Raw genomic sequence first — 23814 nt, 5'->3', positions numbered from 1 at the left:
ACCTGGCTCCGTATGCCAGCTTGCTTCTTCTTGAAAGGCTGTGAAACACCACTCAGCTGGGATCCCCAGGGCTTTGGTTATTTGTTTTGTTTGTTTTCTTTTTCTTTTCGTGGTTTGGGAGCCCCTTCTAGCTGGGTTGTACAGTCTGGCTTGGGAGCCACTTCCTCACTCTGCACAGCCATGTCGGTGGGATCCCTGGGGCCATTTTCTTATTTGCTGTTGTTTTGTTTTGTTCATTTTGTTTTGTTTTTCTCAGTTGGGAGGGCCTTCTACCCAGACTGTGCTGCATGGCATGGGATCCACTTCCCTAGTCTTTGCATTCACACAAGTGGGAGCCCTGGAGGTTTGTTTTCTTTACTTTTTTTTTTGCTTTTCTTTTTCTTTTCTACATGTCTCGGTTTCTTATCTCTCCAATCCAATGAAAAGATCCCTTAGCACACTTGCGTGTGTGTGTATGTGTGTGTGTGTGTGTGTGCCTTTTTTGTTTGTTTGTTTTTGGCTCCTGTTTCTCTCTTCTTTTCCATACCCATCTTAGCTCCATACATCACAGCCTCCCCCCTCTTTTCTGCCTATCTTCACTGTGTGCTGAACATCACACTTCCAAGCAGCACAGGTGTGGCCTACCAGAACCTGCCCTGCAGTGATTCCTGGCCTGCCCTGTCACCCCTAGTATGTACCAGAAACAACCCAGTCCAGCCCCTACCCTTCAGCTGCACCTGCCCTGCTGCACCACAGCTGAGCAACTAGCCCTACCCATTGGACACGGAGGTGAAAAGTATTATGTCCACAGATGAATAAACAACAAAGAATGCACAACCTGCCTGCTTAGACATAACCAAATAAAACAAAAAAAGCAGGATGAAACAAACAAATCTACAAACAAGAAACAAAGAAAATAACTACTAAATGTCTCAAAGACAGAGAAAAAGAAGTCAAAATAAATTCAAAACCAGAAATCATGCAAAAACAATAATTAGAAACCCAAAAGATAAACAACAAGATTATAGAAATGGACAGTGTCATAGAAGGGCTGAGGAGCAGGTTTGAAACAATGGAAGACAGGATGAGTGAAATTGAAGACAAACACTTGGGTACAAATTTATTTGAAGAAAAATGAAGAAACCCTGAGAATTATGTGAGATACAATCAAAAGAAAAACTTGCAAGTGATTGGAGTTCCAGAACAGGGTGAGAAAACGGAAAACATAGGATCACTGAAGAACTGCTGACAGAAAATTTCCCTAATATTATGAAAGATGAAAAGCTGACCACCCAAGAAGCTCACTGAATCCCATAAAGGACAGACTTCAAAAGAAAGACACCAAGGCATATCATAATCACACTCACTAAAACCAAAGACAAAGAAAGAATCCTGAGAACAGCTTGAGAAAAACGAAAAGACACATACAGAGGAGAAACAATAAGACTAAGCTCTCATTATTCAGCAGAAACCCTGCAGACAAGAAGGGAATGGAATGAAACATACAAAAACTTGAAAGAAAAAAATTGCCAACCAAGAATAGTATATCCTGCAAAACTCTCATTCAGATATTGTTGTGAGATTGGGACATTTCCAGATAAATAGAAATTAAGGGAGTATGTAGAAACCAAACCAAACTTACAAGAATTATTAAAGGAAGTCCTTCATTTTGAGAACAAGCAATATCAGACCACAGCCTGAATCTAGGACACAAGCTCATATCAGCCAGACACCAATCTAGGAAATGAACTCTCAAGGACTATCCAAAACCAAAAGAATTACAACAGGGAACCAGGGGGGTTAATCCGTAAATGACAACAACGTCAGATCAACAAAAGAGGGAACAAATTGTGTAGGTATAGAACTTTCTAATGGAGAGGAAGGCAAGGTGATACAAAGGAATAATACACTGGTTCAAACCTAGGAAGATAAGGGTAAACACCAAGGTAACCAAAAGAAAGTTAACAAATCTACTCATAAAAATGAAGAAGAAAAACATAAAGCCTCGGGGAAAAAAACAAAAGAGATGAAAAAAAAAATCCATAAACAAAAGTAATTCAGCACAGAAGAGTATGAGGAACAAAGAAAGTGTCAGCACAACAAAAAAAAGCACTACAAAATGACAGCAATAAACTCACACCTATCAATAATGACATTGAATGTAAATGGCCTAATGCACCCATCAAGAGACAGAGAGTGACAGAATGGATAAAAAGAAAAAAAAACTCTGTCTACAAGAGACCCACCTTAAAAACAAAGATGTAAATTTACTAAAAATCAAAGGATGGAAAAAACATATCAAGCAAGCAGCTACCAAAAAGGAGCAGGAACAGCAATACTAACCTCAGAAAAAACAGACTTTAAAACAAAATCCACCATAAAAGGCAAAGAAGAGCACTATATAATGATTAAAGGATGATCCATCATGAAGACATAACTAGAATAAACATCTATGCACCCAATGACAGGACTCCAAAGTATATAAAACAAATTCTAACAGCACCGAAAAGAGAAATTGACAGTTTCACAATAATAGCAGCAGACTTCAACACACCACTCTTGGTAAAGGACTGAACATCTAGAAAGAAGCTCAACAAAGATACAGAAGAGCTAAAAAGCACAATCAGCCATCTTGACCTCCGAGGTATATACAGAGCACTACATCCAACAGCTGCAAAGTACACATTCTTTGCCAACGCACATGAAATGTTCGCCATAATATTTTATGTCACAGAGAATATCTTACGTCACAGATAAACACTCAAAAAAATCCAAAACGTTGAGAAAATGCAAAGTATCTTCTCTTACCACAATCCCATCAAAGTAAAAATTAACACAAAGAAGAGCAAGGAAAAAAAATCAATTACATGGAAATTGAATAACACCCTGCTTGAAAACCACTAGGTAATAGAAGAAATCAGAGATGGAATCAAAAAATTTCTAGAATCAGGTGAGAATGAAAACACATCATATCAAAACCTTTGGGACACAGCACAGGCAGTCCTCAGAGGTCAATTTATAGCAATAGATGCACACATCCAAAAAGAAGAAAGGAACAAATTCAAAGCATTAGCTATACAACTAGAACAAATAGAAAGAGAACAGCAAAAAAAGCCCACAGCCACCAGAAGAAAGGAAATAATAAAGATCAGAGCAGAAACAAAAGAGGGAATAGAAAAGCAACAGAAAGAATCAACAAAACCAAAAGCTGATTCTTTGAAAGGATTAACAAAATCAACAAACCACTGGCCAAAAGAAAACCAGGAGACGATGCAAAAAACCCAAATAAGAAATGAAATGGGTGACATTACAACAGACTCAACTGAAATAAAAAAGGATCATAGTAGAATATTATGAAAAACTATACTCCAACAAATTTGAAACTCTAGAAGAAATGGACAACTTTCTAGAAACACACTACCTACCCAAACTAATGCAAAATGATGTTGAAAATCTGAACAAACCCATAACAAAAGAAGAGATTAAAAAGGTACATTAAAAAAAATAATAAAACTCCCAACAACAAAAAAGCCCTGGCCCAGATGGCTTCACTGGAAAATTCTACAAAACATTCAGAGAAGAGCTTACACCAGTACCACTCAAAATATTTCAGAAAATAGAAAAGGAAGCAATACATTCAAATTCATTCCATGAAGCCAGCATAACCCTGATACCAAAACCAGGCAAAGACACAACAAAAAAGAAAATTACAGACCAATATCTCTCATGAATATAGATGCAAAAATTCTGAACAAAATTCTAGCCAGTAGAATTCAGCATCATATCAAAAAAACAACACACCACAACCAAGTAGGATTCATACCAGGTATGCAAGGATGGTTCAACATTAGAAAATCAGTCACTGTAATCCACCACATAAATAAAAGGAAAGAAAAGAATCACATTATCATCTCAAAAGACACAGAAAAAGCCATTTGACAAAGTCCAATGCCCATTCCTGATAAAAACTCTCAGTAAAATAGGTATAGAAGGGAAACTCTTCAATATAATAAAGGGCATTTCTGCAAAACCAACACCCAACATTATTCTTACTGGAGAGAGAGTGAAAATATTTCCCTTGAGAGCAGGAGCAAGATAAGGATGCCCTTTATCACCACTCCTATTTAACATTGTGCTGGGAGTTCTAGGTAGAGCAATAAGGCAAGAAAAAAAAAATAAAGGACATCCAAATTGGTAAGGAAGAAGTTAAACTGTCTGTATTTGCAGATGATATGGTACTATATATAGAAAACCAAAAGACTCCATGAGAAGGCTACTAACAGAAAGGCTCAGCAAACTAGCAGGATACAAGATCAACATAAAAATCAATTGAATGCCTATACACCAATAAAGAATGATGAAAAGGAAATCAGGAAAACAATACTATTTATAATAGCCCCCAAAAAAAATAAAATACTCGGGAATAAATCTAACCAACGATGTAAAAGACCCATACAAAAAAATCTACAAAACACTGCTAAAAGAAACCTACATAAATGGAAAAACTTACCATGCTCATGAATCAGTAGACTCAACATTGTAAAAATGTCAATTTTACCCACACCAATCTACAAATACAATGCAATCCCAATCCAAATACCAACAGCATTCTTTAAAGAGATGGGAAAACTAATCATTAACTTTATATGAAAAGGGACAAGGACCCAGATAAGTAAAGTACTATTGAAGAAAAAGAATAAAGTAGGAGGACTCACAATACTTGACCCCAGAACCTATTATACACCTACGGTAGTCAAAAGAGCCTGGTACTGGAACAATAACAGATACATTGACCAATGGAACATAACTGAGAATCCAGATGTAAATTCATCCAGCTAGGGTCGCCTGATCTTTGACAAGGGCCCAAAGTTCATTAAATGGGGAAAAGACAGTCTTTTTAACAAATGGTGCTGGCAAAACTGGATATCCATATGCAAAAAAATGAAACAAGACCCATACCTCACACCGTACACAAAACTAATTCAAAATGGATCAAAGACCTAAATATAAAACCAAAAACTATAAAGTTCAGAGAAGAAAAAATAGGATCAACACTAGAGGCCCTAACACATGGCATTAACAGGATACAAACCATAAACTAACAACACACAAACACCAGAAATTAAGCTAGAAAACTGGGATCTTCTAAAAATTAAACACTTATGCTCATCAAAAGGCTTCACCAGAAGAGTAACAAAAGAACCTACCAAAAAAAAAAAAACAAACCCACTGCTGTCAAGTCGATTCCGACTCATAGCGACCCTATAGGACAGAGTAGAACTGCCCCATAGAGTTTCCAAGGAGCGCCTGGCGGATTCCAACTGCCTACCTTTTGGTTAGCAGCCTTAGCACTTAACCACTAGGTCACCAGGGTTTCTGCAGCCCTGCCAAAGCAAGTGGAAATGCTGGCTGTAACGTGATCTGGCCACAGGGAGGCAGGAGAAGAGAAGGAATTAAAAGTTTTTTTAAAGGAAGCTGGTCCATAGACCCCTGATTTGGGGCTGAAGGGTGATATCTAGCACCACGTACAAGTAATATTAGAGCATTTGTTTTTGGTAAAGAGAACTAGAAAGTGCTAAATTCACACACTTTAGATAATGAGTAGCAAAACAAAATGTTATTTGATAAATTTAACATATGTACACTTAACTTTCGTATTACGTTAATTAAGGGTCAGAGAAAAGCTGGCTGAGGAAAAGAGGAAGGCAGTGGGTGTCCACCAGGGACAAGATGCTGTGCATTGGGGTAACTGAGGGAGTTGGAGCTAAGTGGTTAAGAGCACATATTTGATGCTCAAACCCCAATTTTCTCATTTATCCCTGATGATGACTTTGTTTCCCCTACGTGTAACCAAAATGTATTGAGACTTACTATGTGCCAGACCATTGTTCTAAGCACTTCATGTGTGTTTTCTTAAACAATTCTTACAACAACCCCAGAGAGATATCATTACTCTTATTTTATAGTTAAGCAACTTACCCAAGGTCAATCAGCTAGTAAGTAGTATAGTCAAGACTTAAACCCAGGAACTAGGAGCTCAGAACTCAGATTCTTAATACTGCCTTGACAGTTTCATCTATGAACAGGGGATAATAATAGTTACTCAAGAGGGCTTTGGAAAGAGACAAGGGGTGCCTGTCCCATGGTTGTTGTTGTTAGATGCTGTCATGTCGGTTCTGACTCACAGCGACCCTGTGTACAACAGAATGAAACACTGCACGGTTCTGCACCATCCACAATCATTGCTGTGTTTGAGCCCATTGCTGCAGCCTCGTTTAAGATCTTCCTCTTTTTTGCTGACCCTCTACCAAGCATGATGTCCTCTTCTAGGAGCTGATCCCTGCTGATAACATGTCCAAAGTGTGTGAGATGAAGTCTCGCCATCCTTGCTTCTAAGAATCGTTCAGGCTGTACTTCTTCCATGTACTCCTACCCATGGTTTGGTGGTCATGAAATTATGCTTATTCTTGTTTCCCATGTAGCTCTCCCTCTACCCTCAAAGGCCTCAGGTTTCTGTTACCATCTTGTTACTCCAAATGATTCTCTGTTCTCCTGGAAGCATCTCCAGCCCACCCAGCTCTTCCTCCCTTAGCTCATTTCCTAATTCCAACAAACATTTCCTAACTGTCCCCCCTGGGCCATGCCCTGTGCTTGGTGTTTGGGAGAAATCAGATATCCTCCGCCCTGAAGGAATTCTTAGTGTTGTGTGTGGTGTAGGGAGGAGGGGGAGAGAGGAAGAGACAAAAAAAAAATAGCAGTCCTGAATGCCGTTGCAGAGGGACCTACAGGAGGCGGGGGCTGGGGGGACTCAGGGAGCTGTTAGGGACTCAGGCTGTAGCCCCTTGAGGATTCTGGGCTAAAGGAGAAAACACAAAACTGGTTGCTAGTAATTTTTATAAAATTAAGAGGGAAGAAAGAAATATGACATCTCAAATATATCTCAAAGACAGTAAGAATCATGGAAACTTCTTCCCAGTGTTCATGTTAGGCTTTTGGTATTTGTCTTTTCCAGAGTCACCTTTCTTACAGCAGTTGTGTTCCTCTGAAGACTTCCCAGCTGGCACAGACTTTCCAAAGGGAAGGATAATATTTCCCTCTTGGCAATCTCGAGTTGTCTGGCTTTTTAAAAGACGACTTAGGTCCGAGATTCTCTAAGTGTGGCCTGCAGACTACCTGCATCAAAATCACCTAGGATGCTTGTTCATAATGCCCGAAAGTCTAGCCCTCACCCTCACCCCAGACCTACTGATTCTGAAATTTTGGAGGTGTGAGTGGAATATGCATCTGACATAAGCATCCCAGGTGATTCTGACCCAGGTAAAACAAGAAGGATTTGGGAGTCCAGCAAGATCGTCCTAAATTAATTATCAAGGCCAAGTTCTCAATGCCAGAAGTGCAGGGAGTGGGGACACTAATAACCCCTAAAAAACCTGTTGCCGTCGAGTTGATTTCGACTCATAGAGACCCTATAGGACAGAGTAGAACTGCCCCATACGGTTTCCAAGGAGTGCCTGGCGGATTTGAACTGTTGACCTCTTGGTTAGCAGCCATAGCACTTAACCACTATGCCACCAGGGTTTCAAAAGAACCTACAGATTGGGGAAAAAATTTTGGCTATTACAAATTCGACAAAGGTCTAATCTCTAATCTACAGGAAAATCCAACATTTCTAAAACAAAAAGACAAATAATCCAATTTAAAAATCAGCAAAGGAAATGAACAGACACCTCACCAAAGACGTTCAAGCAGCAAACACACATGAAGAAATACTTGTGATCACTAGCCATTAGAGAAATGCAACTCAAAACCACAATGAGATAGCATGTCACCCCGGTGTTACTGGCAAGAATCAAAAACACAAAAAATAACAGACGTTAGAGAGCCTGTGGGGAGACTGGAACTCTTGCGCACTGCTGGTGGGAATGCAAAGTAGTACAACCACTTTGAAAAACGATAGGCACTTCCTTAGAGAGCTAGAGTAGAAATACCATATGATCCAGCAATCCCACTCCTAGGAATATACCCTAGAGAAATATGAAGTGTCACACATATAGACATACGCACACCCATGATCATTGCAGCATTGTTCACAATAGCACCATGGAAACAACGTAGATGCCTATCAACAGATGAATGGGTAAACAAACTGTGGTACATACACACAATGGAGTATTACACAACGATAAAGAACAATGATGAATCTGCAAAGCATCTCATAACATGGATGAATCTGGAGGGCATTATGCTGAGTGAAATGAGTCAATCACAAAAGGACAAATGCTGTATGAGATCACTGCTATAAAAATTCATGAAAAGGTTTGCACACAAAAAGAAACAATCTTTAATGGTTATGAGGGACGGGAGGCGTGGGGATGGAAAAACACTAAATAGGCAATAGATAAGCGATAACTCTGGTGAAGGGTAAGACAGTACACAATACTGGGGAACCCAGCACAACTTGACGAAGGCAAGGCCATAGAAGCTCCATAGACAAATTTAAACTCCTTGATGGACCAAATTACTGGGCTGAGGGCTATGGAGACCATGGTTTGGGGGAACATCTAACTCAATTGGCATAACATAATTTACAAAGAAAATTTCCTACATTCTACTTCGGTGAGTAGCGTCTAGGGTCTTAAAAGCTTCTGAGCAGCCATCTAAGATACTCCAATAGTCTCAACCTATCTGGAGCAAGGTCGAATGAAGAAAACCAAAGACAACAAGGGAAAGATTAGTTCAAAGGACTATGGACCACAACTACTGCAGCCTCCACCAGACTGAGTCCAGCACAACTAGATGGTGTCTGGCTTCCACGACTGACTGATCTGACAGGGGTCACAATAGAGGGTCTGGGACAGAGGGTCCAGGACAAAGAAAATTTTAGAACAAAATTCTAACTCACAAAAAAGGACCAGACTTACTGGCATGTCAGAGACTGGAGAAACCTCAAGAGTATGGTCCCCACACACCCTTTCAGCTCAGTCATGATGTCACTCCTGAGGTTCACCCTTAAGCCAAAGGTTAAGATAGGCCCATAAAACAAGACTAAAGGGGCACACCAGCCCCGGGGCAAGGAAGAGAAGGCAGGAGGGGACAAGAATGCTGATAATAGGGAACCCAAGTGGAAAAGGGAGGATGTTGACATGTCATAGGGCTGGTAGTCAATGTCACAAAATAATATGTGTATTAATTATTTAATAAGAAACTAGTTTGTTCTGTAAACCTTCATCTAAAGTACAATAATACAAACAGGAAAAAAAGAGTAAACCTTAGAAAGGTAAAATATCGCACAGGTTCACACAGCTTGGAAGATGTAGACTCAGCATCTAAAACCAGTCGGGCTGGCTTCAGAAGCTGTACCTTAACCCCTTCACCGTGATATCACACCTGCACCTAGACACAGTCACACACACAGATATACACCTGCAGGGATGTCAGAGGCCATTCCCTTTCCCACCAGGCAGGCCCACATAAGCCTACATACAGATGCACACAGAGCACACACATATAGAGCACATACATGTATGTGAACACACCTCCACTCCTGTCATTAGATGGCTCTAATCCCCTTCCTGGGTGTAACAGTTTACACCTTTGAAGCCCAGGTCTCCACAGGCTCCTGGACACAGACTCAGTGACAACATCAATAATGTTGTGCCCTCCTGGGAAGACCATGAGACCAATCTCCCCAGAGCTCTACCATGTAGGAGTGCAAGACTCCTGGGTCTCCCTTCCTTTCACCAATTCCCACTGGAGGTAGATAGGAACCAGCACATTTCTGAGGCTGTGTCCATACCTCCAGCTGACCTCCTTCCTCAGAAGATGAAAGCCTGATTTTAACTCCCTGGCAGACCTCCAAACCCTTTCAGGACCCTGAATCTCCTTTATCAAGGTCACGGGTAGGCAGGTTGAGGAGTCTTTGGGAACAAGGACTCTGGGGGCAACATCTTCATTAATCTTCCTTCCTTTTCCTGATTCTATCTTTTCCTTTTCTCCATCTCAAAATTCAGAAAACTTCATCTCTCCCATTTTTCCCTCTCTCTTCTTTTGATTGTCTATGAAACACTTTTGAAGCATCTACTGCACAAGGCACTGTTCTGGACACTGGCCCCTACCTTTAAAGGGCACAGCCTACATCCTGCAACTGAGGTCCACAGAATGATCCCCTCCAGGAAACCAAGTCAGCAAGGGAACAAGTGAACACAAGAAAGCACCCTTTCTTCCAATCCAGAATGCATGGTCTGTACTTTCTCTGTCAAATGCTGCACCTACAAATGCTGGTTGGTCACAGGTAAGGGAGACATCAGGAGGAACCGACAACTTGAAAATCTAATTCACTGAATTATGTTTTTTTACTATTCTTTTTGTTTGTTTTGTTGTTGTAAATATACACAGCAAAACATAAACTTATTCAACCATTTCTACATGTACCATTCAGAGACATTGATTCCATTCTTTGAGCTGTGCAACCATTCTCACCCTTCTTTTCTGAGTTGTTCCTCCCCACATTAACACAAACTCACTGCCCCCTAAGGTTCCTATCTAATCTTTCAAGTTACTGTTGTCACTTTGATTCCATATAGTTCTTAAAAGAGCATAATGCTCAAGACAGACGTTTTTTACTAGTTAAGCTAGACCATTTTTTGGTTTTAAGAAGATTTCAAGGGGTATCTTTGGTTTAAGGTTTAAAGATTATCTCAGAGCAAGAGTTTCCGGGGTTCATCCAGTCTCCATTGCTCTAAAAAGACTCTAGTGCATAAGAATTTGAAATTCTGTTTTGCTTCTTCCCTCTTTTAACCAAGATTTCTTCTATAGAATCTTTGATCAAACTGTTCGGTAATGGTAGTCAGGCACCATCCACTTCTGGTCTCATGGCAAAGGAGGCAGTTGTTCATGGGGGCAATTAGCCATACGTTCCACCTCCTCCTCCTAGTCCTGACTCTCCTTCTTCCTCATTTGCTGTAGGCAAATAGAGACCAATTGTCATGCTTTGGATGGCTGCTTGCAAGCTTTTAAGATCTCAGGCATTATGCAACAAACTAGGACGTAGCCTAATTTATTGAATTATTAAAAGGGAGAGAGGCAGAGTCAGGCATCCTGAAAATCAGTGAGTCAAAGGAGAAAAAAGGCAGAAACAAGAAGTAAGACAAACGTTGGTTGAGAACAACCTGGAGTTGGATAGATTGGGTTCAGTCAGGAGTCTGAGGACCTAAAGATGCCCATAAGAACATTTAACCTTCACTGAGTAGGAAGTGAGAAATTAGGCAGAGGGTCCTCCTTCTCTGGGGCCAACAGACATGAGGTAAAGCTCTAATCTGATATCAGAGTAAGAGCTAGGCAGAAAGGAGAGATTTCAAAGAGCTGGAAAAAGAAGGACAAGCCTGAAAAGATTCCTAATCAGGACATATCTTCTCAAGGGCACTATGTGCCCAATGCTGGTGACATGTTTGTCTTGCCACTGGCAGTGGAAGAGGGGAGGTAGGGTGAAGATAGGTTCCCTAACAATGGTATCAGGAAAGATCCTAAGTTCAGATACTAGTGCTGTGAAAGCTGAGAGGTGTTGTATGCTCAGGATTTGACAGAACTGAGGTCCAAAATGCCCTACAATCTTTCCTCTTTGAAGGCAAGGAAGAGAGGAAAGCATACGGCTTTGTGGAGATGGGAAGCGGAAATAGCAATATAAAGGAAGAAAATCAAAAGAATCCCAATGTGTGGAAGCAAAAGAGGCAAGGAAAGGAGTGGGTTAGCACAGAGGCTCAAAGCACTTGGCAGTATGAGGAATTCTGCTTGCACAGGACATACCAGCTTAGATCTCTACTGCATGTGTATGACTTTTGGAAGTGATATGATACAGTAATTTAAAGCATGCAATTTGGAGTCTGATGTACCTGAGCTCAAGTCTTAGATCCACCACCTGCCATCAGTGTTACTCTATGAGCTTCAGTATCGTTATCTACACAAGGGGAATAATAATGCTATTTACACCCTAATGTGGTTGCAAGGATTAAATGCAGCAAATGTTAAACACAGAACCTGTCCAAAAAACATTAGCTGACTTTTTTTTCCAATTTAGTCATTTTCTTGTTAGTACTTGCTCATGCAAGAGAGCAGGTGCATAGACGATGCATACCTTTCCAAGAGTGTCTTACCTACTACGCATTTCTATCCAATTTAGAAAACACATTCTGTGCTCCAAATTTGTACTCCCTAATTTCTCCCAAATTTGTGGTGGGAGAAGATCCGTGCACAAGTGGTAGGGAAAAGAAAAGAAAACCAACCTGAGATGACAAATGTCCACAAAGTAGAAAATTCCAATGGAAAAAGCTGAAAAGTATAGAAATAGTCTATATTTCCAGTCTATTAAGGAAGGGAGTAAATACCTTAAAGTATAATAGTGTGATTTCAAAGTTTTGGAGAAGATCCTAGTCCCTCGTGGTCCTCCTTTAACACTAAAGGATGACAAGCCCCATCATTAAGATGTCATTTCTCTAGCTTATTAACACTAACTACCTGTAGAGGACTTCACCAAACACCTTTCACTCAACTTTCATTTGAGTCTCCAAACAACTGAGTGGGTAGGCAGGGCAGAAAATAGCACTTCCATCCTATAGATAAGTATACGGAGGTGAAATGACTTGCCCAAGGCATGAGAAAATACCCAATGTTATCAGGTCCAGCTAAATGGAAGGGGTTAAGCTACCGACCTGGAGAAACATCACTTGCATCTGTAGAATCCAAGGTTCAACCCAAAGAGGATCGGGTAGTCCTTTACCACCAGGGAAAATCACGTCCCAGGAGTGAGGCTGAAAGACACAGTGAAGGAAATGGGAACAGAGTCCGGAGAGTCAAGCGAACACATTTCCCAGAGTTTGGATGAAGAATAGTCATTTCAGATTGGCAATATCAATTAAAAATTTAAATGTTCATACATTTCAACAACAAACTCCAACTCGGCATTCCATATTTTGGAATCTGTACTATACCATTGAAATTCTCCTGTAATTGCAAACAATATATACAAAAATTCCCATTGTAACCCTGCCTGTAGAGTCCCTGGGTGGTGCAAAGGGATAAGCACTCAACTACCAGTTGAATGGTTGACAGTTCAAACTCAGCCAGAGGTTCCTCGGAAGATAGGCCTGATGATCTGTTTCTGAAAGATGACAGCCTTAAAACTCCTATGGAGCAGTTTTACTCTGCACACACAGGGTCATCGTGTGTCAGAATGGACTCAACAGCAACTATTGACAACACTGACTATGGGGGTGGAAATGCATTATGGACAGTAGGACCCCAATTCTGTATATAGTACAAGAAAACCTGAGAAAACTGGAACCTGTGTAAGGCAGAAACCTGACAGAGAAAGAAATTTCAAATATTTTCCACTAAAACAAGCTGTAGAAAAGCGCTAAGACTGCACCCTTCGAGACCTGGAAAAACAAGGCAGTTCTGCCAAGTCCCAGCTCTCACAGGTTTCACTGTGTATATAGATCTTCGTACAGACCAAAAAATAGTAATAATAACAACTTGAAAATATAAACACAACTCTAACTCTAGGGGAAGTGGAATTACAGGGAACTTTCACCTTCCTAATTATAAAATGAATACAAGATAACACACGTCCATTATTTTCTACATGCGAACAATATAAATTAAATATGGAAGTTACTCATTACTGCATCCCTCCAACCTCACTTCTGAAGGCAACTGCACATGCGCCACATAAAAACACAAAGTATAAAGTGTATATTTTTTCTTTACAAAAATGAGATCATGCTACATACACTATTCTGTAATTTGTTCCGTCACTTAACAGGCTATCAGACAATAGAGGAACAATGATAGTATAGCTTAGCAATGAATAGCTCCTGATCTAAAGTCATACTACTAAAATTTCTACTGTGGGATCTGGTAAATTACTTAACTTTGCTAATATCTATTTTTTTCATTTGTAAAATGGGGATAATAATAATGCCTATCTCTCAGGATTTGGAGAGAATTAACTGACAGAAGACATGCAAAGCCCTTAGCTCAGTGTGTGACATATACTGAGTGCTCAGTAAATGTTGGCTAATATTAGCCAACATTTAAAGACTGCATGATATTGTTATAAAAATGCACTGCTGTTGTTAGGTGCTTTTCGATTCTATTCTGACTCATAGCAACCCTATGTACAACAGAACGAAACACTGCTTGGTACTGCGCCATCCTCATAATCGTTGCTCTGTTTGAGCCCAATGTTGCTGCCACGGTGTAGAGGGTCTTTCTCTTTTTCACTGACCCTCTACGTTACCAAGTATGATGTCCTTCTCCAGGGACTGAAAAATGCACTATAAATTGTTTAATAATTCATCTCTTTGTGCATATTTAGTTTGTTTCCCGATGTGTTTTTTTGGTTTCTTTGGTTAGTTTGGTTTGGTATTGTAAACAATGCTACAGTAAAATATCTGTACATATATCTTTGTGTTACATATATATGGTTACTTCTATAGAACAGTTTTCTAGAAGTAGACTCATTGAATAAAATCATGGCAGATTTTCATTTCTGATGGAGATTACCAAAAAGTCTACAATGGATTTACTGTCTGTGAGGGTCTATTTCTCTTTGTACATTATAAAAAAAAAAAAAATTAATGCCAATCTGATGGGTGAAAATTGTATCTAATTAGGTTCGGTTTTTTTTTTTTGATTACCAGTAATGTTGAACATTTTGCCGTATGTTTTCTTTGGTAAATGTATTGAGATATTTTATTTGAGTCTAGAGTTTCTATTTTAGCTTTCCTTATGATTCCTTTTGGTGTGATTTTTACATTTTTGAGAAGAATATTTTGTCGTTCTGTCTTCTACTTTTCTTGTTGGAATGGCATTCCCACTCGTCACACAAAAAAAAGAATATTCTCCTTTATTTTTGGCTGGTACTTATTTTATATTTTTTGTCTTGTTTTGTTTTATATTTTACTTTTAGATTACTAATCCATATGGATTTTATCTTTATCTATGAGGTTAGATAAATACCTAGGTTTATTTTCACCAAATGTTCAGTCAATTGCCATAAATATCTTTGAATAATCCATCCTTTCTCCTGTGCTATGAAATGAACTTTTAATTGATTTTTTGTCTCTCTGTGTCTAGTATCATATTGTTTTTCATTATTTTATGCTTTAACTGGAGTTTGAAAAAGTTCCATTTCATGATTCTAATTTTTTGAAAATTATCTTGTCTATCCTTAGACATTAACTACTCTAGATAAATTTTAGAAGGACCTTCTCAAGTTCCATTAAAAAGTCCATTGAGGTTTTTATTTGAGTTGCATTGAATTTTCTTATTAGCTTGAGAAGGATTGGTGTTTTAAACATTGAGTCTTCCTTTTAAGGAGTGTAGGATCTTCATTTATTCATATCTTTCTTTGTGTTCTGTCATAGATTCACCAGATAAATTTATTCCTATGTACTTTTTAGATTTTCTTGGCCATTTTTTTTTATCAACTGAATTTTTTTTCCCATTACATTTTCCTAATACAAAAAAGGTGTTTATATTTATATATTTATCTTGTATCTACCAACCTTGATAAAATCTGCTTAGGTTTTAATGGTTTTTCAGATGATTCTATCAGATTTTCTAAGTAGAAAAGCATGCCACCTAAAGTAATGATACTTTTGTCTCTTCTAATATTCAAGCTTCCTATATTTTTAGTTTTGCCTTATTTCACAAGCTAAGATCGCCATCTGAACAACATAGCTTAATAATGGTAATGGGTCATCCTTGCCTTGTCTTTTTCATGATACTGGGGAAATGGAACTCTTACATTCTAAGTTACGTATTTTTGTAATATTTGAATGCTTAGAATGAGAGACTAGTATTTTTTAACTGGAAAAATAATAATATATTTAAGGAATAAAGCTCAGCAATACAGGCTATCTCTGGTAGTATACCTACTGTGTGTCATCCCTGGATCAGGAGCTTATAATTAAAGTAGCCAGATCATATTAGCCACAAGTCACCATTGTTTGCAAAACAAAAATGCTTAAGTAAACATTGAGGAAGCTTTGCTCTGAAGATTCTGGAAGTCTCGGCTCAATTTTATGAGTACCAAACAGGGCCAGACTAAGGCATGTGAAGGCCCTAAACACTGATAATCTGTGGTGTCCTCTCCTCTGCTTACTCAGGCATTCGAACAGAATATGTAAGTTATATATATACATATGTGTGTGTGTGTGTGTGTGTGTTGGCTATCCATGATGTAACTTCTTTTCAAATGTAACTATAATATTACCAATTGAACGCAAAAGTGGCATACACCATTTTAGCAGAATGAGATGAACTGGATTATAAAATTTTTAGTGGATACAGGGTACTAAGATTTTTACTATATAACACATTTTCTAAAAAAAAAAAAAAAAGAATATTCCTCATATTCTACACAAAGAAAATGAGTCAGTGAAGTTAGTTCGTTTCGACAACGAATGTAAAATTCTGTTGCTCTCCCACAACGAAAAATTGACTTTCACCAATTTTGCCTTATATGGTTCACCCTTCAATTTTGATGCTTGTTTTGTAATAAATGCTATAATTATGAATGAGCAAGCGGAAAGGTGCCATAAAAGAAAATTTAATGATCAGAAAACAAATTAGTATATTTCACTTTTAGATAGCTCTTTCATCTATAATATGTTACAATTAAAAACATTTCTTTCTCTTACAAATTTTTCAATGATTTCATCACAATTAACCTGCCAAACAAGATCTAGTTCCATATGTAATAAGGATAATAAGTCTAGTCTTTTTCAAATCATTGTTGTACACTGAGGGTTTTTGAGTCTCTTTAGGGATGAAAAAAACTGTTCTGTTGTGCTGTTTGTGATCATTAAAGTTAGGAATACGCATGAAGCAGTTTTAATATTGGGAAATACGAATCGTATTTTATCTTCTATTATGGAATCATACATGTCAACATGAGTAAAATTTATCTTTCCTGAATCTATTAACTTAGCTCTCATGTAAGAGGGAAAGTGTCATACTTTCCCATAAAAGTTTGTAACTAAGTCATCTGGTTTAACTGCGCTAATTTTTTGGATGCTTTTGTGCAATCTTCATCAGTAATATCCACATTTTTTAAGAAGAAAAATCTATTTGGAAGAACTTCCTACACTTTTGTCCTTCTTTTCATGCAGGATTCAAGTGTGTCAATGATGGTGTAGTACTGATTGTGTGAAATTGGACTCTGGCACTCAGTAATACTCTGGAGCACTCCCGTCATTAACTTGTTTCTTTCTAATGCTTCTGCAACGTGAACTGCTTGGTAGTAAGTACTTGGCAGTATTTGTTTTGTTGTGTTTTCAAAATCTTCTCTTAAATTATATAAACACTCTGTTACTGACTGACACAGACCTGTGCACATCTTTAAATTTACTTCTGAAAATTGGAGAGCTTGACCCATTCAATGAAAATGCTGTAATATGTTATTCCACATAACCAGCATAAATACATACTCTAATGTTAGCATTTTGTTGGTGATGTTTTCACCTTCTATTTTGATATCTCCTTTTTGTTTCTGGTCTTCAGCAATATTTTGTAAGACATCTAGAATCTAAGTGCACAGTTCTAGGATTTCACACATGGCTACAGCATGCGCTTCCCCAAGTGTATTAGAAAGATATTTTAATACTCGAACATTGCCTAAATATGTTTTAAGAATTGCCCATTGATGAGTATAGGTAGTAAAAAATGTGTAGAGTAATTGAACAGTATGAAAAAAAATCAAATGCTTGTAGACAACAACCTCCTGCACTACGTCCTACAGGAAAAAGTGAATGTGCAGCACGTGGTACAAAAACGGCATATTCGTTATGTCCTAAAATTTTTTGTTGCATGTCTTCATAATGCGCCGATGTATTGGCAGCATTGTCATAGGACTGGCCTTTGCACTTAGAAAAATCGGTTTTGCAAACTTCACAAAAGCAGTGATGTACTTGATCTGTAATTTCCTCCCAGAATGGCTTTTTAAGCTAGTAAGTGTGATAAATAGCTCAACAGGTTTTCCATCTGTTGAAGTAACATATCTTAAAACAATACTTAGCTGATCTGTATGAGAAAGATCCAGAGAGGAAACTACAGACAAGCTAAAATATCGAGCTATACTGATTTCACTGAAGAGAGTTGATCAAACTTTATTATTTATTAAGTTTATTAATTCTTCACACATTGTTTTAGACACGTACGATCGGTTTCCCTTTCCTGTGTTACCGTATTTTGACATGTGACCTGCTAAAAACTGATCAAACTTGAGCAACAAGTTCAAGTAAACCCCAAAAATCTGCATTTTGTGGGACACAGAAGCTTCATTCTTTCCTTGAAAAGATAGTCCACATCAGTGATTGTTATAATGACAGCAACAACTAATTGCAAAATAGCTTCTTAACACTGATACTCTTCATTATTTTGGCTTTCCAGTTCGTGAGCTAAGTCAAAGCCATGTCTTTGGTTTAAATATGACAATCTCTGTGAATTGAACTATTTTTATGTTTATCAATCATATTTGAGTTGTGCCAGCCACTAATCCGAATAGCAAATAGAGAATTAAATAATTTAGGACTGTACAGTTTGCAAACAAAATAATATACAGGACCAATGGATAGAGAATACAGTAGCCACTCCCTTTATAATTTTCACCATTAGCTTTGCACCCTAGAAATATATTCTGGCTACAGAACCTTGTTCGTTTACCATTCGGAAATTTTCAAAATGAGTTTTCAAATGGTCCACTGTGATGTTGACGATCACTTGGCCCTCTTTTGATCCAATAATTTACATCAATTGGAAGAAAAATTATTCCACATAGCGGGATCTGTATTTCTCTTATTTATGGGGTCTGCTGAAGTGACAATTCCAGATTATAAAATAGTTTCACCTTCTGCACCATTATTGATTTTTTTCACTAAAGCAAGGAACGGATGCAGACTTTGGAACAAATTCTATTTGTATTGCTGTTAGTAATTTCAGCATTAGCAGTGCAAGTACAACGATTTGCATCCATTAAACTGCAGCATTCAAAGGAAGAAGTCTCTTCTGATTTATCACATTTTTAAAAAGAAGTTAATTTTGGAATTGTCTTCAGGAATTCACAAATCCTTTTCTCATTATCTTCTGTGAGCTTTCATTTTTGTGCTCCACTTAGTTATTTTTGTGTCATTTTACTTGGATATAAAATTATGTCACTTTTTAAATTTGGTCCTACCATACCAAATAAATTTGAATAATTGAAAACAAAATTTATTAAATAAGTAAAATTTATAAAATAAAATTTACATCCGAATTTGGGTGTTAATGTTAAAAGTTATTCCACAAAGCAAGACCTGTATATCTGTTAATTAGCAATTAAAATTAGTAGGTTAAAAAAATTGATTTGAAGCATGTAACTCTGTTCTTCAGATCTTAGGTAGTAAAAAGAAATGGTACTGACAAGGCAGTCGGAAATAATTTCATTAATTTGTCGTGTGATGTTTGTTGGTGGGCCACTCCCAGATCTCCATGAGTGTAGTTCATCTTGAAATAATACTTAAAAACTTGCACACTCATTTTCCATGCTTTGATGATACTGACTGTTCGCAGTTCATTGAACTACTGCTGATATCCAACAGGGGTCAGAGCAATCAAAAACAGCATGATACAAATACTAGGGCATGCTCAATCTGAAGATGCTTTGCTCAGCACCAGATACAAGTCACGTGATTATAGTGCATTTTTATGCAGTGTATAGGAGAGACCTGAATGTGAAGTTATACCCGATTAGTCCAAAATAAAAAGGAAAATATAATTGTTATCATAAATTTATAAAATGATACCAAGTTCATTTAGTGCTCTGCCAATTCTCTTCCACTGTGGCACTCCCTTTTCCTTGTGTCCTGTCTGCTTGGCATCTATGGGTCTTTGCTTCAGACAACTGGTGCCCCTGCTTTGTCGATGCCCTAACCATGTGCTTACTTTGCTTATTGGGTAATCTGTCCCAGGCATCAAGGAATATTCATTAGATCTCATGCTCATTTTGTACCATCTTATTTTGTAGGTCCCTATACCACCCCCAGCTATGAGCAGAAGAGAATTCATAGGGACATACGGAATGAAAACATCCCGATTCAAAGTAGGACCCAGTAGGCTCTTTTCATGGGATAAAAAAAAAAGAGGCTAAGGTGTTGGTCAAGACACAATCTAAAAAGACTCTTTAAAAAGAGAATTGAGAAGAACTCAGACAAACTAGGGCACATAGAAGTTCCTGTGAATACATGGGACACATTTATTTCCAATGTAGAAAGTAGTTTGTAATTTTTTTTTTAACTCTCCCTTTGTTGAATTAGATTCCCTATTCATTTCACCGTAGTTGCTTGAAGTAAGCATTTTTAAAAACTCTAACAAAGAGAAGTAGGTTTTTTTTATAGGTTGGAAGTTAGGAAAGAAGGTTTGTTGATCAAATTATCTTTTGCATCCCTCCCACTGCTCCGCTAAACACCATCCTGGAAGTCCAGAGACATGGAGATAAAGAACTACAGTAGCAGTACTTCAGGCTTCATTCTTCTGGGCCTCTCCTCCAACCCTCAGCTGCAGAAGCCTCTCTTTGCCATCTTCTTCACGATGTACCTGGTCACCATGATGGGGAACATGCTCATCATCCTAGCCATACGTTCTGACTCCAGGCTCCACACACCTATGTACTTTTTCCTCAGCAACTTGTCCTTCATGGATATCTGCTTCACAATGGTCATTGTGCCCAAGATGCTGGTGAACTTACAATCAGAGACAAAGACTATCTCCTACCTGGGCTGCCTAGTCCAGATGTACTTCTTCATGGCCTTTGGGAATACTGACAGCTATCTGCTGGCATCAATGGCCATAGACCGGCTGGTGGCCATCTGCAACCCCTTTCATTATGATGTGGTCATGAACCCACGGCGTTGTCTTCTTATGTTACTGGGTTCTTGCACCATATCCTACCTGCACGCCTTGCTCCGGGTGCTGCTCATATCTCGCCTCTCTTTCTGTGCCTCTCATGTCATTAAGCACTTTTTTTGTGACACTCAGCCTGTGCTAAAGCTGTCTTGCTCTGACACCTCCTCCAGCCAGATTGTGGTCATGACTGAGACTCTGGCTGTCATCGTGACCCCTTTCTTGTGCGTCCTCTTCTCCTACATACGGATTATCATCACTGTGCTCAGAATACCCTCCGCAGCCGGGAGGTGGAAGGCCTTCTCTACCTGTGGCTCCCACCTCACCGTAGTAGCTCTGTTCTATGGGAGTATCATCTATGTTTATTTTAGGCCCCTGTCCATGTACTCAGTAGTGAAGGACCGAGTAGCCACAGTTACATACACTGTGGTGACACCCATGTTGAACCCTTTCATCTATAGCCTGAGGAACAAGGATATGAAGAGAGGTTTGGGAAAGTTAAGGGACAGAATTCACTCATAGAACAACAAGATGATGGAATGTCAAATTTGGGAGATGACCTAAGAGACTGTCAGGTTATCCTTCCCTCTTTAGCTATTATCCACATAGCATCCAAGGATGTCATGAGAAGTGGTATTGGATAGCAGTAAGAACATTGACCTGGAGTCAGAACACTTGGCTTTTATCTGTAACTTTGACCAAATATATGTTCAGTCAGAGACTTGGTACTGCTAGGAATCCAGATTTCAGGAAAATAATCGATTAACACCAGGTAGTAGAATAAGGCTATCCCTCAAATAACTCTTCCGTAAAATCGACCTTGGCCAGTACTAAAGCAGAATAAACTGTGTGGCATTTAGAGAACTGGGAAAAACTTCTTGGAGCAAGATACCTAAGATCATCATCCTGAAAGATAGGCTAAATTTTCAGAGACGAGGGACAAGAAATGACGAAGTGGGCAGAATATTTCAAATAGCAGAAACCACCTGAGGAGGTAGAGGCATTGAATGTTGGAAAATATTTGAGGTACTTTGAAAAGCCTTGTGAGGCTACAGTCTTCTGAACAATTTGATAACAGGGAGAATAAGGCTGGCAAGATTAAAGAATCTCCAAAGCTGACCTGCCCTCCCTTCTACTTTCCCACCACAGTGTGATGCTAGTGTGCAAATCTTAGTACCTGTCTCCTTTTCCCCTCTCCCTTAATTCATCCTTTCTCCAGATGACCAGTGCACTCACTGACCTGCCCTTTATATCTTGGAAAGAGCAATGTATCAGTCAAGATGAGCTAGATGATGCTGTGGAAACAACCAGCCTCAGAATCTTAGGATCTTAACACCAAAGGTTTACTTCTCATTGCTTGTTCTTCACCAAAAAGCATAAGTGTGTTGCTTATTTTAGACATTCAGGGGCCTAAATTTACTGAGTAGCCCCCATACTAAACATTACTAATAACTATGTCAGAAGTTGAGGAAGACTCTTGGAGATTTTATACTGACAATTCTGGTTCAGAGTGCCCCACACCACTTGTGCCCACAACTTATTGTACACAACAAATCTCATGACCCCACCCGACTACAGGGGGGCCAGAAAGCACAGTCCAAACATGTGTGTTGTTGAAACATCTCGATTGGCATTCTGTCAAATCTTGGAGCCTTGTTTTTCACCATTGCTTTCAATGCAACTTAGAATCCTTCCTTCAGTAGTATCAGTTCTTGATCATATGCTACCTCCTGAAATAGTTGAATGTCGACCAATTCTTTTTGGTACACTGACGTTGTGTATTCCTTCCATCTTCTTTTGATTCTTCCAGCATCATTTAATAGTTTCCCCATAGAATCCTTAAATATTGCAACTTGAGGCATGATTTTTTTTTTTTTTTCAGTTCTTTCAGCTTGAGAAATGCTGAGTGGGTTCTTCCCTTTTGGTGTTCTAACTCCAGGTCTTTACACATGTCATTATAATACTTGATTTTGTCTTCTTGAGCTGCCCTTTGAAATCTTCGGATCAGCTCATTTACTTTATCAATTCTTCCTTTCACTTTAGCTACTCTACATTCAAGGGCAAGTTTCAGAGTCTCTTCTGATATCCATTTTGGCCTCTATTTCTTTCCTATCTTTTTAACGACCTCTTGCTTTCTTCATATATGATGTCCTTGACGTCATTCCACAACTCCTCTGATCTTCAGTCAGTAGTGTTCAGTGCAGCAAATCTATTCTTGAGTTGGTCTCCAAATTCAGGTGGGATATACTCAAGGTTGTACTTTGGTTTTCATGGGCTTTTTCTAATTTTCTTCAACTTCAACTTGAACTTGCATATGATCAATTGATGATCTCTTCTGTAGTTGGCCCCTGGCCTTGTTCCAACTGATAATATTGAGCATTTCCAACATCTCCTTCCACAGATGTAGTCAGTTTGATTCCTGTGTATTATATCTGGCTAGGTCCACTGTATAGTCACCATTTATGTTGTTGAAAAAAAGTATTTGCAATGAAGAAATCATTGGTCTTGCAAAATTTTATCGTGCAATTTCTAGTGTCATTTCTATCACCAAGGCCGTATTTTCCGACTACCAATCCTTCTTCTTTGTTTTTAACTTTTGCATTCCAATCACAAGTGATTATCAATGCATCTTGACCGTATATTTGATCAATTTCAGACAGCAGAAGTTGGTAAAAATCTTCAATTTCTTTATCTTTGGCCTTAGTGATTGATGTGTAAATTTGAATACCAGTCATATTAACTGGTCTTCCTTGTATGTGTATGGATATTATCCTATCACCAACCACGTTGTACTTCAGGATACATTTTGAAATGTTCTTTTAAGGATGCATGCAAGGCTGTTTCTCTTCAATTTGTCGTTCTCAGCATAATAGATCCCATGGTTGTCCAATTCAAAAT

The 23814-nt window shown here is 38.5% G+C and overlaps 1 protein-coding gene across 1 annotated transcript; it reads left to right on the top strand.

The window, feature by feature from the left end:
* Positions 1–19436: 19436 nt before the first annotated feature.
* On the top strand, positions 19437–21557 carry LOC100661809 (olfactory receptor 1L6-like). The gene has a single exon (XM_010587655.3). The coding sequence runs from the start codon at positions 20503–20505 to the stop codon at positions 21436–21438; it is 936 nt and encodes a 311-aa protein (XP_010585957.1). The 5' UTR covers positions 19437–20502; the 3' UTR covers positions 21439–21557.
* The last annotated feature ends 2257 nt before the right edge of the window (positions 21558–23814 follow it).

This window comes from Loxodonta africana, chromosome 9 (genome assembly GCF_030014295.1).
Source record: "Loxodonta africana isolate mLoxAfr1 chromosome 9, mLoxAfr1.hap2, whole genome shotgun sequence".
Taxonomy (NCBI): Eukaryota; Metazoa; Chordata; class Mammalia; order Proboscidea; family Elephantidae; genus Loxodonta; species Loxodonta africana.
The sequence above is the reverse complement of the archived record's forward strand: the minus strand, read 5'-3'. Positions and strand labels throughout refer to the sequence as shown.

What these genes read in the sequence shown, in the direction of transcription:
- LOC100661809 (XM_010587655.3), top strand. Translation starts at nt 20,503, where the DNA reads ATGGAGATAAAGAACTACAGTAGCAGTACTTCAGGCTTCATTCTTCTG.